This window comes from Panthera uncia, assembly GCF_023721935.1.
Source record: "Panthera uncia isolate 11264 chromosome C1 unlocalized genomic scaffold, Puncia_PCG_1.0 HiC_scaffold_3, whole genome shotgun sequence".
In the NCBI taxonomy this organism is placed as follows: domain Eukaryota; kingdom Metazoa; phylum Chordata; class Mammalia; order Carnivora; family Felidae; genus Panthera; species Panthera uncia.
In genome coordinates this window covers 45,046,037-45,063,873 of record NW_026057584.1, presented here as the reverse complement: position 1 = coordinate 45,063,873, position 17,837 = coordinate 45,046,037, and the positions used below count along the sequence as shown (strand labels likewise).

At 36.2% G+C, this 17,837-nt stretch overlaps 1 protein-coding gene across 1 annotated transcript in view; it reads right to left on the bottom strand.

Moving 5' to 3' along the window:
* The window catches only part of COL5A2 (collagen type V alpha 2 chain), a 148,240-nt gene that overhangs the window by 68,028 nt on the left and 62,375 nt on the right, over positions 1-17,837 (bottom strand). The window contains exons 2-4 of the mRNA XM_049615353.1: positions 7,773-7,997; positions 4,725-4,738; positions 428-460 (exon numbers count right to left, since the gene is read on the bottom strand). Coding sequence (XP_049471310.1) covers positions 428-460; positions 4,725-4,738; positions 7,773-7,997 — 272 coding nt within the window. The remainder of the gene's footprint in view (positions 1-427; positions 461-4,724; positions 4,739-7,772; positions 7,998-17,837) is intronic.

Sequence of the window (17,837 nt, the reverse complement as noted above, 5' to 3'; positions counted from 1 at the left end):
CTGCTTGGGATTCTGTCTCTATCTCACTCTGCTCCTCCCCTGCTAGCACTGTCTCTCTTTCTCTCTCATAATGAATAAATAAACATGCAAAATATATAAATATACAAATATATAAATATATATATATATATATATATATATATGTTAACTATCATTTTACATCCATATATAATATGCTTAACTTTAGAAAACCCTGATTTCCATTTTTAGTCATGGGACAATAAAAGTCAGGAATATTGTAATAAATAAACATTAAATAGTATATTAAAGAATTAACCTCTTTTGGTTTGTTTGTCTTATACTATAGCTTGGTTATAACATAACTAACATCAATTTTCACAAGAGTGTGTATATATGCAAAACTTTAAAACTATACTATAGCTAAGTTTTTTAAAGACACATGAAAACAATATATACATATACTTACAACAGGCACTAATCCTGGTTCTCCTTTTTGTCCCTATGAAGCAAAAATTGTTCAATTATCAAAATATAATAGCTTGGTGGGGATAGTCATATCATACTAGAATATTCCATGTAAACACTGAGAATTTCTATGTAAGAAATGTAAAAAACAAAAATGAGAAAAGAAGCAATATTTATAGTAGTCAGATATTATTGATGAAAAAAATTACTACTCATCTGAAAGACACAAAAATATCAATCCAATGTTTGAAATGCGTAACTTCAGTCTTTATAGTGAATAAATCTAAAGAACTGACTAGACCAAGAAATACTTGTGATTAAAAAGATGTAAAGTCAAAGCACCATAGGAAAAACTACCCAAAGACTGAAAACTCAGAGAAAATACAAAACTTGGATATGTTGAATTTTCACACTCATATTCTATGCCACCTAGTTTTAGTAACTTATCAGATGCCATTCCTAAAACTCTTGCCACCTTTTTTAAAACTCATGGAAGAATCTGAGAAATAACAAGAGGTAAGTTTGCTCATCTTCAAAAGGAGGAAAGAAAGAAAGAAAGAAAGAAAGAAAGAAAGAAAGAAAGAAAGAAAGAAAGAAAATACTTATATTGGTTAGGTAATTCTCAATATCTGAAGAAAATCAAGACAAAATATTAACTGAATAGGAAGATAAAAATAACACAAAAAACAATCATAACATAAAGGAAATAACATTGGACAATTTAATTGCCTTTTATAATAGATGTAGCAAACATAACAGATGTAGATGGGATTCTTAGAACTTCAGTCTCTCAAAAATTGTATTCTCAGAGCATGATTTCAAGTACATAGGTAAAATAATATTGGATGAATTCTACCTTCATATACCTCTATTTTACCATGTATCTACTTGTATTATTTATTTTTGAATTTGTCTTCCAACAGATTTTGGTCTCCTTAAGGTTATGATCAAGTCTACTTTACATCCTCGTTTTGTCTAACAGAAAACCTCAATAAATTCTTGACCATATTAATTTCCATTAATATAGTATGAAATAATGCTTTTTACTGGTTAATTGCAAAGTATGACTACATTAAGGATTATATCCAAAATGTAGAAGAAGCAAGAATAATGAGTTCTAGGGGCACCTGGGTGGCTCAGATGGTTAGGCGACCAACTTCGGCTCAGGTCATGATCTCACAGTTCATGAGTTCGAGCCCCTCATCGGGCTCTGTGCTGACAGCTCAGAGCCTGAAGCCTACCTCAGATTCTGTGTCTCCCCTCTCTCTACCCCTCCCTTGCTCACACTCTGTCTCTCAATAATAAATAAATGTTTAAAAAATGTTAAAAAAGAATAATGAATTCTATTTTATTTAATTTTTATTTTCACATATATTGCTCTTTTATCTGATTATAAAAAGTATATTGGTTAACAGAGAATTTTGAAAATATTGTAAAGTTTTGAAACTTACAAAAGAAATTAAATATTATACCCAACACCCAGGAGATAACCACTTTTAACACTGTAGTATTCTTAGTTTTCCATCGTTTACCTGAACTTGGTTTACTTAATCAATGCCTCAGTATTTTACTCTTAGATTATACTTTCACTTTTACAATTAAAAATATCATTACAATGAATACCCTTGTTTATAAATATTTGTGTAGTACCTCTAACTAATACCTTATGGTGTATCTCTAGAAGTTGAAGTTGTAGGTTAAAGATCATACATATTTTTTGGGTGTTTGATCCAGATCTCCTAAGTGTACTCCTGATAGGTACAATTTAGTTATATCCTTCCAGTAGTATCCCACCTCTGACAAAATTTTGTAAAGTGATATTTAAAAATTATTTTACAATCATCATAGTCTTAATAATGGATTCAATAGCAGAACAATACCCTGATCATCACTGCTGATTCTACTGCCAAGATTAGGAAGTCAGGAATAAATTGATAATTCAGCCCTGGGAAATTTCTCTACAGAGGCAGGAGGGAGCTCTATATGAGTTAAGTTCAAGGTAGAACACAAGAGACTAAAAGACAACCTACAAAAAGACTAGAGAAGAAAGGGATGAACACATATGGTCAGTAAAACAGAGCAGGCTTATTTCTGCATTTCTAAGTCTCCTAACTTCTAGCTTGGGTCTTTCCATTTATAACAGAATCTGAAAGTAATAAAAATTCATCTTTTAAGAGCTGTAAGGGCTTTCTCTGAGATGCTGAAAGAATTTGAATTATTTAGGAAGGGCAGGTAAATGTGTGCCGAACACCTAAAGGACTTTATGAGAATAATGCTGAAAAAAAAAATCTTTATTTCTGGAATAAATTTAGAAAAAACAAGTAAAAAGTGAGGAGAAATTATTTCAACCAAAGAGAGAAAAATGAAATAGTCCACTAAGAATGACTGGGAAATCTCCATTTTATGAGACCAGCAATTACAATGCAGCCTTTGCTCTTACTTTGTGTTTAGGAGAATGGTATTTGCTTGTACTTTTCTCAACTAAATTGTAAGTTTTTTGATGTCTTATTACAAACTTTTTATTGCTCCACAATACTTGATATGGGATTCAGTGTTACATTATCAGGTTCCATGATAAATTTTTCTAATGATTCTGTGATAATTCTTATTTTGGAAATAAGCCACTAATGTAAGTATTTGTTGCTTTTTTTAAATATGGGCTTTGAAAAAATAAAAAATAAAAAATAATATGGGCTTTGAATAAGTTAATTTATATGCAATGAAGATTTATCTAAACTTTTGCTAAATGTGATTTTCATACTCACTGGGAAAGATAACATTCAAATACTCTGATTCAGATGTGAATTACAGTTTAATTTTACCTCTTGTCTGTTACTTATCACTTAAGGCCACATGGACATGCCTCGCCACTTTTCTAGGATGCCATTACCATGGAGACAGTCACAGTGTTTTGCCCACCATTGCATCATCTGTATCATCTGCCTCATACAGGGATATAACAAAGCCTCAGTAATTATTTGGGGGTTAACATGCATGAGAGAATAGATTATAAATAACAACAGTATTAATATAAGCCAAGCACAAAATACATTTTTATAACATTACTCTGCTCTAATAGTTCTGATGGCACATGATAATAAATGACAGAGTCATGAATATAGCGGCACATAACTAGAATGTGGTAAATTGGCAGCTGGTTTGAGTGTGTCTTTCTCCCAGCTGTCCCATACTGCCTTTGGAAAACTTCAGATTTAATTTCAGATGTAAATAAATGTAAGCTGGTATTTTTAGACCTATTCATTTGACATATATTCAAATCTAAATAGCTTCACTGATATTTATTCCAAATAAGACAATTTTTGGTACTGCCTTTTTAATCCAAAAGTATAAAAGTAGCCAGGACCTCCCTTGATAGCATCACTTTCATTTACCATGAAGGTGTAGCATTGCTTTATCACCTTACTGAAGTTCTACTGTATGCAAAAGTAAAGGCAATTTAAAGTCGCTGGTAATCTGCCTAATATCTGCCATGAAATTTGGGATGACTTCCCATTTCCATTCCTGATCCCTGTGCCCATCCCATCTGGATAAGACTGAAGCAAATGCCACAGTTTTTAAATTACCTAGAAAACTGAGAACAATTCCAAGGGAATGTAACTCTCTTCACTCAGGGGGATTACCCATATCCAGATGACAAGTGGCTAAACTGGCCAACTGTATCTAGGCTCATAACAATGTCATACATTGTCCTCTTGAGTGTAAGGCTTGCCTCTGGGATTAGATTTTAGGCTCCTTGAAATGGCAGAAGGGGAGAGAAGAGAAGGTGATGTGTGTTTGGTAAAGTGTTCAATTAATTCTTTTAGACATATCTTTACTTCCCAACCAATAGAAGCAGGACCACAACCCCACTGAACAACAGCCATCACCCACTCACCTACCCTTCCTTCCTTCCTTCCTTCCTTCCTTCCTTCCTTCCTTCCTTCCACTAAGCAGTTACTGCACTTCTAATATGTGCAAGGTATATACTAAGTACAGTGATACATGTAAGTAATTCAAAGGCTCATGTGGCACAGTCTCAATCCCTAAGAGATTTACAAACTTCTAGAAGAAATATCTATAAACAAAAATTAACAAAGTGAATAAAATAGAGGCAGTTGTAATCTATAAGCAAAGTAGCTGAACTGTGTTTATATATTTTTATCTATATGGTATGTACTTACAAAAGAATTGTACTTTACAAAAGACTTTCAAATACACAAAGCACAGTCCTGTGTGAACAGTTATCATAGAATAAAAAAGAAATTTATGAAAATGGAACTATGCAAAGTAAAACTTACCTTTCTTCCTCTACCTATAAAAGGGAAAGAATAAATATGTTATTTTATGAAGAAACAGTAATTGAAAATCTCCTAAATATTTATTTTCAATAATAGGTTTTTTTGGGGAGTCAGAATTTAACCTAAACAGGTTTCCCTATTACCAGTAAACAAAATTCAAAAGTTGTTTTTGATCAATATTTCCATTACAGGCAAAATATGCATCCCTTTGGAAAATTCCAACATTATTTGAATATTCTTCACACCATTCATATAGCATTTAAAGTTCACTAAATTATAAAATTAACTATTAAAATTGTAATGAATTTTCAATCAATATCCTATATTTTTTTATGCTTTTTTGAGTAAGCTATTCATTCATATGGCTGAAAAACAAAAATACATTAAAGGTATACAATTATAGAGTGAAAATATCGCCTTCCATCTTGCTCCCTTCCCCTAGTTCCCACATTTCACCCCCACCCCAGAGGGGGCCGCTATTACTGTTTTTTGTTTCTATTATTAGTCTTCCTAACCCAAAACATAATGGGACATTCCATTTATTCAAGTTGTTATTTGAGTTTGTGGTGTTTTATAGTTTTCTTTTTTTTAATTTTTTTAATGTTTATTTATTTTTGAGAGAGAATGAGAGTGTGAGTGGGGGAGGGACAGAGAGAGAGGGAGACACAGAATTGGAAGCAGGCTCCAGGCTCTGAGCTGTCAGCACAGAGCCTGACATGAGGCTCAAATCCACAAACCGTGAGATCACGACTTAAGCTGAAGTCAGAAGCTTAACCAACTGAGCCACCCAGGCACCCCTGTCTTATAGTTTTCTTCAAATAGATCTTATACATCACATGTTTATTCTTAGCCATTTTATCCCATCTGTTGCTATTATAAATGAGGTATTTCTTATTCCTATTATTTATTCTATGGGGTGACTGTATATAGCAAACTTATTAATTTGTTTGTTAAATTTACACTGCACTTATTTTTTTAGTATTTTTTTACCTCATTCCCCTAAGTTTTATAAGTACACAATTATATTCTATGCAACTAATCATTTTACCTCCTCTCTTCTCATTTCTAAACCTCTATTTATTTTTCTTATCTAATTATTTGTTCAGATATTAAATTGTAATGGTAATAATGGATATCCATGTTCTATCTCTGAGTTTGGAGAAAGCGATTCTAGTATTAAATATTATGAAGCTTCTATGCTGAAATGTAAGTATTTTACCGTGTTAATGAAATGCCATTTGGTACTAAGTTACCAAGCATCTTTATCAAGAATACTTGTTCATCTTTGCCAAATATCTTATTTCAACTTTTCAACCAAAAGCCCTTTTTTCATAGCTCTGTTATCTATGTTATGGCAGTATTGATTCTTCCTGTGCTTCTTCCTATGTCATCTTCATTTCCCTATGATGGTTTTTGGTTTTGCTTCCACTTCCTTGCTCATCATTAATTTTTGCTGTATTTCTAATGTAGGCCTTTCTTAATAAATTACTTCACTAGGTTTTACTTAGTTTATGGTGAAATGGTCATAATTTTTATCCATTTTGTGGTATTTACCAGCGTGTTATTTGGTAAACTTAGCCAAACTCTCCCACCTTTTTTTCCTGAGAGTATTTTTGCATCAGTGCTCTTGCTAACTCTGTTTTTATTATTCATTTTGGAATAAACTGGACTTTTCAAACCCAGCTATTTGTAGAATGTCACATATTTTGCTGGTTTTTTTTTATTTTTTAAAGTTTTTATTTATTTATTTTGAGACAGAGATAGAGACAGTGCAAGTGGGAGAGGGGCAGAGAGAGAGAGAGGGAGGGAGGGAGAGAGAGAGAGAGAGAGAGAGAGAGAATCCCAAGCAGGCTCCACACTGTCAGCACAGGGCCTGGTGTGGGGATTGAATTCATGCAACTGTGAGATCATGACCTGAGCCAAAATCAAGAGTCAGACACTCAACCCACTGTGCCATCTAGGTGCCCCTATTTTTTTTTTTTAATTTGTCATTATTGTCCCAAGATATTATTGACATATCTCTACAGGTTTAGTTTTACTTTGTTCCTGGAGCTTCGTTGCACATTGCATCAGCTTTGGATAGCCCTTAGGTGTCTTGTTTTTAATTCTTTCTCTTATACCTTCTTCATTATATTGCTAAACTTTGAGTTTGGTTATTTATTCAAGGCATATTGTTACTATTGAATGATATCCAAGAGGAGAGTTGGTAAACTACTCTCTAATTCTTCCATGAAAATATGGTTGAATACTTCATTAAATTTGTTGTGATTTGCAATGGAATTTTTGGCCGTGGGAAATAAAGCCTTGACACTATGTTGACAATGAGGCATGCATGTCACCATTCAGGACTCTGCTAAAACAAATAACCTAATAGTTTAATGCTAATCTTACCTGGTTCACAAAAATATGAACTTATTTCTCTTATATGTAAGTGTCTTTAACACATGTATTCAAATACATAGTCTATATTAAACACAGGCATTTTTCTCCAAAATAAGTTTTAAAAACCAGTAATCTATATCATCCTTTTCTCCAGGAAATCTATCCCATTCTCTTGTCTTCCTGAGCCATCATTAAAAGCATTCTGCATTTGTGAGCCAATGTAAGAGAGGGTACTCTAGCATTAAATTACATTAGAAATAATCATTCCATTCTCAAGAGCAAATTTGGCACAAGAGAAGATAAGCATGTTTTCTAGATCTCCTCTTGGACATTAATGTACCTCATAGAATACCAACAAATATCTTGGAGGCACCCAGCATGGATACGGTAACAAATGACATCTTAAGTGGTATAAGAGATTCTCAAATTAGACATAACGACACCAAATTCAGTCAAAAATTCCCCTGGTTTTTAAGAAGACAGCGAATTATTTCCCCCCCTCTCACTGATGTTACATAAAGTGGGTGAGCAAAACCATTAACCCCAAACGCCTCTGACTAGTGGTTTAATTATTCTCTCTGGTTGCTGAATTCTGAGAGCAGAAACCACCGCAACTATAAAGATGAGTCACTGGACCAGCTCTGAGTTGGCCTTGAGCATTCTTACCAAAATTGGTATTGCCACCTCCAGTTGTGTGTGGACAGACAGGACAGCATTCTCCAGGGGGAGTTACAGGGTCAGCACATTCAAGTACATCCTGGCACTGTATCTTGTCACAAAGGATGGCTCCATTGTCACACACACAGATTTGGCAAGGGGCAGGTTTCCAAATGTCCCTGTTTAAGTACATCTGACCATTCTGAGTGCAGGCTATTTCTTCACCATATCCTTCTAGAATAAGAAAAAAAAGGGGGGGGGGAAGGAGGTTAGTAATCTTCTGAAATTTTGGAATCTGGGAAATACTTAAAAAGGGGAGTCATCTTGTGGGTTCTAAAAATTCTGGGCTAAGCAGTAACCTACCAAGGAGGCAATATACAGATGAACTTACTTTATTTGGTATTTACATACAAAGCAAAATGCAATTCACAATGAAATGCTTATACTTCTAGCCCAGCATGATGGGGGAAGAAAAAAAGGTGATCAAAGGAGATATATTTAATCAGATAATGCTTCCCAAAAGATTTCATTTGTGAAGGTATAGATAACCAAACATAGGAAAATCAGTAAGAAGAGATAAAAACAAACCATTTGAAAGGGGGAGGAAAAGAATAGTTCAAAAGGGAATATATAACTTCCGGGTTTGGTGAACTTTTATGTGATTTTCAATTCCCTAGAAATTTTAGATTAGTAAATCCCACAACAATAGATGACAATATATATTCTTGCACCGTGAAGAAAAACTTTAAAAAGAGTGTATGGGTTTTCAAAAATTAGTTTTAAACAGAACGTAGAAAACGAATAATAGTGTTCCATTTCATGGACTGTATTTGCTAAACTAAAGGTGTTTACTCAAGGAAGAGCAAAGCTTAAAAAGGCAATGCAGTAATTATCTTTGCATAAAAATTAATTAAGGGGACTCCAGACCACGACAATATGGTAAGTTATTATATAATATTTGCCAAATACTTTTCTACACTTAGATAAAACCTTAATGCAGATTTAGAAAATATATACACACGTTTACACACATAACAATAACAATACAATTATAAGATAAATATAATTTATTTATTATAAGATAAATATATATATATTTAACTTTGTGACTTTTAAGAAACAAAACTATAGTATTTTAAAACACATGTGGATCATATCATATCATATCATACCATCCTAGTTTAATTCCTGTAGACCGTTCCCAACTACTCAAAATCTAAAGCCCAGAGATTCCTCCCTCCCAGTCCTTACACAACTTTGCCCTCCCTCCTTGAAGGCACACAGAGTTCACTATTACATTTTGCTTACTGTCACCTGACCCCACAGTTCTCTGACTCCTCTATAGAAGTAGATCTCCCTCCCCCCACTCGTGCGCTCTCTCTCTCTCTCTCTCTCTCTCTCTCAAAAATAAATAAACATTAAACATTTTTTTAAAGAGACCACCTTTATCCAACTAGTATGACTCTCAGTACTTTTTGAAGAACTCAGTCGTCCACCCATCCATTCATTAATTTTGTTTTATATGCCGGCTAATTAACCAGTTTCTAAAATGTGAACAGACAGGCAAAAATCACAGCCCTCATAAAACCTATCACAAGTAATATTAATTTACCATTTTTACTTTTTATTTTTTATCTCCTTCACTAGACCATAAATGCCATGAAAATAAGGACTAGTTTTTCTTTTTCATCATGGTATTTCTAAAGCTTGACTCCATACCTTGCAGGGAGCCAACATTCAACAAAATAGATATGAATGAATGAGTGAGTGAATCTGAATTATGGTTCACTAACTTAATTGCACCAGCATTAATGTATACTTTACAAAAATAAAACTGAAACTTAAAAAATGCATTAGTTTATAAGATAATTTATCATTTTTCTTTATTTTAATGACGTATAGTTGATATACAATATTATATTTTCAGGTGTAAGACACAGTGATTTGACAATTATATATACTATAAAATGCTCACCACGATAAATGCAACCATCTGTCACTAACCAAAGTATTACAATGGAAAGAATTTATCATTTGCCATATAAATATACTCAAATGATAATGCAGACTACAGATAAAAATTTCAGCGTAGGATAAAGACATTGGCCCATATATCCATCTTCCTAACTTTAGAAAGCTTTCGTTGGATAACATTCTTTTCACTGCTCCATGGAATACTTGGTTTCACACATCTAGCCCTTCATCACAGCTATATGGCAAATGGAAAGTTGCTTTCAAAGCGTGACACCACATCCTGGTTTCTGTGTCATTCACAAGGAGATTCTAAGACACTAAGTTTCTAATCTGTTTCATTTTCATCAAAAGATGTTTATCACAGAACACACAGCTAATCAACAAAACAATATTGGCTCTGTGTACCTGGTGCTGTTTCACGAATTTTAAGCCAGGGAGAAAATAGAATTCCTGCCTTAACATGTAATACAGGACTATTCTGAAACAAAATAAGAAATTTGTACATCAAATAAGCCCTGTTACTTTTGTTTATTTTGTTTATTTGTTTCATGTCTTTATTGACAAAAAAAAAAAAAAGGTCACAGCACTTCAGACTTTATTCAGATACACAAACAGTAACAAACCATACCCACAAGTGATAGGCATGGTCCCTAACCTCTGGGTCAAAGGCCATGCTGGAGGGTGTGGGTGTCCTCTTGGCCACCGCCCCAGCATCTCTGTCCCTTCCTCCCCTGCACCTCGCTGACACCCCTGAGATCAGTTAACACTGCAGAAACGAAGCCGCTCTAGAGGTTGGGCTGCACTCACTGCCAAGGAAAAAGCAGGTTCTGAGGAAAGACAGAAGCACACTATTACAGCATCTCCTAGGAGAGGCCAGGCTGCTTCCCCAGCTGGGCCTGCATTGCCCCCGGCCTCAGCCCCAGCACAGAACAAAGAACACATTCCCCACCTGGCAGCACAGGGCAGCTGGAGATTGTGGGTCACTGGTCATGTGACACCCCCAAACCGATGGCCAGACCTCCCTCCAAAGTCATCTACCGGACTCTCTCTCCCAAGGGGAGAAGGCTTTCAGTAAAATAGACTGATCTGGTTCATAAAGGGCTGGGATGGATACTTTTCCAGAAACCTTAAGAACTGAATCATCCATGGGGGCACCTGGGTGGCTCAGTCGGTTAAGCGTCCAACTTCGGCCTAGGTCATGATCTCAAGATTTGTGAGTTTGAGCCCCACGTTGGGCTCTGTGCTGACAGCTCTGAGCCTGGAGCCTGCTTCGGATTCTGTGTCTCCCTCTCTCTCTTGTTCTCTCTCTCTCTCTCTCTCTCTCTCTCAAAAAATAAGCATTAAAAAATTTTGAAAAAGAAAAGAACTGAATCACCTTCAGATTCAGGAGCATTGGAACAATCGTCACTGGGTTGCCTTGAGGAGGGAGACCTGGAGAAAACTAGCCCTCTAGGAGAGCAGAAACATCACTTGCAGTTTGTTTCTCAGAGCACCCAGCATGGGGCTCAGCAGCCTTTCTAAGGATCCACTGTAGGACTCTGAAAAGAGACATGAATAACAATGCATTCCTGAGGGGCCTGCCCTCAGCTGCCCTCTGGCCACCTCACTTCACTCCTTCCTGCAGCCTGGGGAGCACAGTCTGAGGACCAGGCATTCCCCAGGGGAAAAGCAGATCTGATTGGGCTCAAGGCCCCAAATGAAGCTGCTTTCCCTCGTTAGAGTCACATATGACTTTTTTGAATAGGCCAACGAGCATGTCTTCCAAAGTCCTCTGTCCTCCCCAGGTCAGAACAGCTTTTCCCTGATACACTCAAATCTTGTGTTTTCTGAACGATCATAGGAGGATGCCTGTGACCTTTTTGGAAGGTGACTGTTTTTACTGTAGGGGGCAGTTCCTCTACCATTTTATAGCTGTAGAAATCATGGGCACAGGCCAGAGTTCTGAGGTGCCCATGTCAACATGCACACTCACGCTGGTGTGTAGACACACACGTACCAGCAGACACCCCTGTACACACATTTCTATCCTGCTCTACACACAGAGATAAGGTCAAAGTGTGAACCCTGGAGAAGAGGGGCCGTCTACACATGGGCAGGTTACAGACTCAAAAGGCATTTGGCACTGTCTGTAAGTCAGTCCCAAAAGTTGCGGCCCCAGACCCACCTCTTGAGCACTGAGCTATGGAGCAGAGAGAACCTCACTGTGAAGGGAACCAGGAGTGAGTGGTGCAAAGTGGCTGTTACAGATGGAGCGTTCCCCAGAGGCACCTTCCCCTTCCCTGGGCCGTTTGCCACACTAGGAGAAGTCAGGATTCTCCAGTCCTTTGCGTTCAATGACTGCTCACCAAGACTCAAGAGCTCAGGGAGAAGGTCAAGACACAAGCTCTGCGGCCCCAGCCCAAAGGAGGGCTTTCTTCCCCTTCTTGGTCAAACGAGAGTTTCATTCTCCATGACATGGCACTCTGCAGACAGCAGTGATGGTAAGGGGTGGGCTCAGAGACACGGGGAGTTCTCAGACTGCCCAGCAAACACATACACCCTACCGGGAATGGTGTGGGGTCACCGACACGGCTACGAGGCAAGTTTGCCAAGGTTAGAACCGAAGAAGAGACCGTCGAACAAACGTCGATCAAAAATTCAGTCAAGGCATTTCCCAGAGATAATCACAGAAATAGCAACACTTTTGGATACTACAACAGAACACATTTGGCAACTTTCAAAGAAATAGATGTCCCCACCCCAAGCCATCAGAGGGTACAAAGTCCCTTTATCTTTGGTCCAGTTTAAAAAGTCAGGGAAGGAAGATGGGCCAACAGAGGGTGAACAAAGGCTGCAGACCATTTGTACCAACTACCTGACGCTCCCATCTGTGTGTGACACAGTGTGGGATGCCGCCTGCCTCAAACGAAAGCAAGCTACTGGAAGGTCAGAAGCCTTGTAAGTTTTAGGTGAAAAATCACTTTGCAATAATGTAGTTTCATCAGGAAGCTACATTTCTATATGTAGCTATATAGAAATGGACTTATTTCTATAGTCTACTGCAAAGTTCAATTAGGTAAATACCTTAAGAATAATTTTGTTCGTTAAGTTTTTTTTAAGTTGTTTCTTTAAATTCTGGTTAGTTAGCATATAGTGTAATATTGGTTTCAGGAGTAGAATTTAATATTCATGAAGTTTTATGATTGACAATGAAATAATCCAATAACACTAAATGTCATTGGCTGAAAATGAGATTCACCATAAGATCAAGTAGCTTGTTTCTTCCTTTCTCCACCCTAAGGGGACAAAAGTGTTTGCACATATTTACAGAGAGAATTAAGTGGGTATGTGCTTCCTATTGCATGTGCAAAATACTGAAAGTATATATGTTCTGTTTTCAAAAGTTATATATTATTACTGTAGTAAACCTCAGTTGCACCTATGAAACAATTAGATATGTGGAAACAGAGAATATGAAAAACAAACAAAAATCAAAATGACATGCAATAAAGTTGCCAATTAAATATCATTAAAATGTGTGAGAGACCTCTTCCGGGTGAGTTATCCTGTTCTCTATGGCTTCTTTGAGGTTGCAATAAAAAGATACATTCTCTCTTTTGTGTTAACTCATAGAAGATCACTTTCTTCCTGAAAGTTTAAAACAGCATGACCTCAACCCAAGGGACAAAGAAGTGAGCCACTATATTACTTTCTTTAAATGACAATGTTAAAAGTTAGTTATATACTCTGAGTCATCACTGGTCCTTTTCCCCAGAGAATTTATAATTAAATTTAAGATGATGTGGAAAGTTAGTTGGAATGCTTTTAAATGGCAAGGAGATGAAAAACCACATTTGCTGCTAAACCCTGTCTTCTCTTCCCCCGCACAAGAATCCATACACATTACAGAGGGCACAAAAACTCAGTGAACTCTCATTGTTCGTGTCTGAATGAAAGACATGTACAAAGAAACACTGAGTAGAAAATACAGGGTGTCTTGCAGCTCTCGGGTTTGTACATGGTAGTTGTGCACCTTATGATTAGTTTGCCCCTCTGTTTTCTACATAGACGTTCACGTAAATGAAAAGAAAAGTAAAATGGAAAGCAAAATTGTAGACAATTTGCAGTGGAGTTGTCATGACACAATTATTTTATAAATGACAATATTATAAAAAAAAACAAATAGGAATTTTCATATGACATTCCAAGACATTCAATACTATCTTGACTCCTTTACCCAAATCAAAAAAATTTACCCATGCTAACATTAACTTTGATTTAAAGCCTAGAACTTAAACAATTATTGGTCTTAGAGTACGTGGGTAAACATTTTTTTTTATAAAATCTGAAAAAAAAATTCCAAAACTGCAATATTGTGACTCTTGTATTTTGCTATTTATGTTTCTTTAACTTTCCTAAAATTGAAGAGGACTGGTGGATGTCTGATAATTTTGCCATTACTTTGTAATCTTCTGTGGTGTCGTAACTTCCAAAAATTTTGTCTCCAAGCTATGGGGTTCTTTTACCCTTACCAATTGTTCCAACAAACTGAACCAATCCACTGTGAAGTCATTACCACAAACGTCCTGGCACTGATATCTTAGAGAGAAGAGATGTACTTTATCTATCCACATTTTATTCAAGAGTAACTCAATTGTCCTCTGTTTCTCCTACATCCTCATAGATTTGTCTTCTCATAAAGCTTTTATGTGCTTTTAAATGTAGCTGTAAGAATTCAGTTCTTAATCACTAGATGGCAGACCAAACCCACCATCTTATTATAACAGATTATTAGAAATTCAGTTATCAGAGCTGTGGCTGACCTCTGTGCTATGCCCCAGGTCTATATCCCTTTATATAATTGTACAAAAAAGCATGCATAGGAATGGCCATATTGAAACCTTTGACTGCTCAGGAAAGATGTGATTCTCTTTGTATAGTAAATGATTGGGGTCTACCTAAAAACTCTGGAAAATATATGGAATAAAAATCCCTAAGCCTATGCGGAATATTCCTAGACATTAACTGAAGTTGTTCCTTGCAGAAATAATGTAGAGTTCTCACATGTCACAAAAATTTTGAATCTCTTTTCCAGACAAGTGTTCAGATAATTTCCCCCACCGGACTATGAGCTCCTTGGGAGCTAGAGCTACATTCATCTCAGTAACCTTCACATCCAATGTCATCTAATCCACCTTTCATAAATATGTTTGCTGAATGAATGAATGATGAGTGAATGAAGGAAAAAAGGAAGTGTCCAGTAATGTACTTATTAAAAAGATAGCACAGGAAGCTCTCCTTCATCCTTCCCTAAACTTCTCAGAGAGGATATGCACTTGGGACTTCTATTTGAACGAAAAGGAAACAGGTCACTTGATGCTTCCTGTCAGGTGTGTCCCTCATATCTAGACCTCTGTGTGACCAGAAAGGAAGAAGACTGTGTCAGTCAAAACAGCTCATATTTTGGAACAATTTTCAGAAAGTGAGAGCAGTCTTCCAGCTTTCCTAACCCAGCTGGCCACGGCCCCTTCTGGGGTTATGAAGGTCTGGGCTAACATTATTTAAAGTTTCTCTGACTGCGCAAGTCCTTAAAACACTACAATCACAGCACTGTTGGCTGCTGCTCTCATTAAATGGGCAGAGAATGCCTTATGCAACAAATGAAGTAGCCGCAGGGCTGTCCCACGTGTCCCCCTGGACCAAAATGCAGATGCTGCCTTTTCCAGTGCACGGCACAGCCCCAGCTGCTGGCTTTGGTTCCAGAGAATCTTCCAAGGAACTCTCCCCTCTTCCTTCTGCTCTTGGGCATTGTTTATCATGAGAGAGAGACAAAGAGGTTAGAGTATTCGAGACCTTCCTTCAGACTTTTCTAAGTAAATGCCAACAATCCCACATTCATCATTTTCCTTTCCTCATCTGATCCCCAACATTTAAAAAATTAGATACATATGAAGCCATCGGGGATAGTTGAGGGGTATTTGTCTCATATTTGGACAATATTTTTCTTTCTTTACTTTTTTAAATGTGTGTTTATTTTTAAGAGAGAGACAGACTGCGAGTAGGGGAGGAGCAGAGAGGGGGGGCGGACAGAGGACCCAAAGTAGGCTCTACGCTGTCAGCAGAGAGCCCAATGCAGGGCTAGAACTCACGAACCGTGGGATCATGACCTGAGCTGAAGTTGAACATTTAACCAACTGAACCGCTCAGGCACCCCTAGACTATATATATATTTTTTTTTCTTTTTTTTTTATTTATTTATTTATTTATTTTTTAATCTCAGCCTTGAAGTCAGTGAGAGGGTCAGGGGGTAGGTGAATATGGAGCAGGCCTATGGAGTTTTCATCTTTTGTTCTTCAATCCATTATAGGCTTTCCAAAGAGCTCTCCAAACTTAAATCTCCTTTTAGGATGATTATCTAAATTTTTACTTTTGTTGTACCTACCTCCACTCTTCTATTGCACCAACTGAACAAGAATAGACATTCAATGATTATTTGAGCTGAGTTAAATTTCTGTATTACAAAGAATAATCACATTTTACATTCTAAAGCAATAATCTTGAAAAACTACCTTGAAATCTGAGAAAGTAAAAAGAAGACAATTCATACACAGGATTTCAATGAAGCATACAGATAAAATGAAATTAGATAAACTGTTTAAAAGGTGATTAGTTTCTTCAGTGCAGCCAGTAAACATTCCTCAATCTCATATGTAAAGGCTTTTCAGTTAACTAGTAAAACTGCTGTTTTCACTTGAGTTAAAATGGAAAAAAATTAAAAAAAGGAAAATCTCTCATGTTAGGTACTACTTAAGTTTCTTTCCATGTATCATTGGGAAATCTAAATGATTGTGGCCAAAATGTGAAACTACAATTACGCATAATGCACATGCAATGCTCATCTACAATTCTGTCTGGAAAACCAACTTACAGTCTGCTAATGCATTTGACATGGATTTTTTTTTTTTCTCCACAAACATGGCTCAAACTATTGAATAGCTGTAAAGACACCACAAAGAAAATTAGGCCTGCCTTGTGTTGAATACACTAGAAATTTCGGTAGTAACTTCTATCACAAACCCTAGTCCTTTTCTCAAATGTTAATCCTCATGAACAAGCACAATTTGTGCTATGCCAAATGTGTCTGCTGACCTAAATGCATAAACAGCTTTGAATTGCTTTGAATCAATTTGGTCTACTTAATCTCTCCCCAGCATGATATTGCTTAAAATGAAGAGGGGAACCAAAAATCTGCTTAGCTATTTTTCTGTCAAATGAGTGGTATCGTGACTTTTATATATACAATCTGGAGATAAAGTAAGTAAATAAGCAGTAAATTGTGGCCAAGATATAGTACTCGCATTCCAGCTTCCCATCATTTCCTTCAAGTCTTAGCTCAAATGTCACCTTTTCCATGAAGCCTACTCTGACCACATTACAAAAAATGTAAAAATTGCCACACACATGTCACTCTCAATCCACTAGTTCCTACTCCTTCTTTTTTCTTTTAATATAGTTCTTTCTTATCACTTTTAAGCCTACTGTATTACTGTATTTATGGTTATTATTTGCCTCCCCATGATAGAATAATAGCTTTATTAGCACAGATATAACTTATTCTGGCTTGTTCATTGATATATCTCAATATCTTATGATAGTTTCAGGATCCAAGTAGATGCTTAATAAGTATTTGATGAATTAATTTGTTGAATATTCAATTGTAAGAATACCAAGGAAAAGATCTAAACATTTATTTGCTTTGATCCTGGGATTATTACATAATTTTTTAAAAAGCTTCATTTTTCACAACTATTCAGATGTGGGCCCTATCTACAGGGATTTAAAATAGCTGGCATTGTGGGAATATCGTGTGTTAATGTTATTTATTCCAGATATGATGCCCTGAAAAGAACATATATTTTTATAACTAAAAAGAGTTATTTTTATATTTTGAGAGAATCTGGGAGACTCAGATGGGTGATGAATGGTAGCTATACTTGTAGTGAACATAGAATAACGTATAGAGTTGTTGAATCATGACCCTGTACACCTGCAACTAATGTAACGTTGTGTGTCCACTATACTAAAAAAAAAAAAAAAAGACTATAAAATTAAGTACTATAC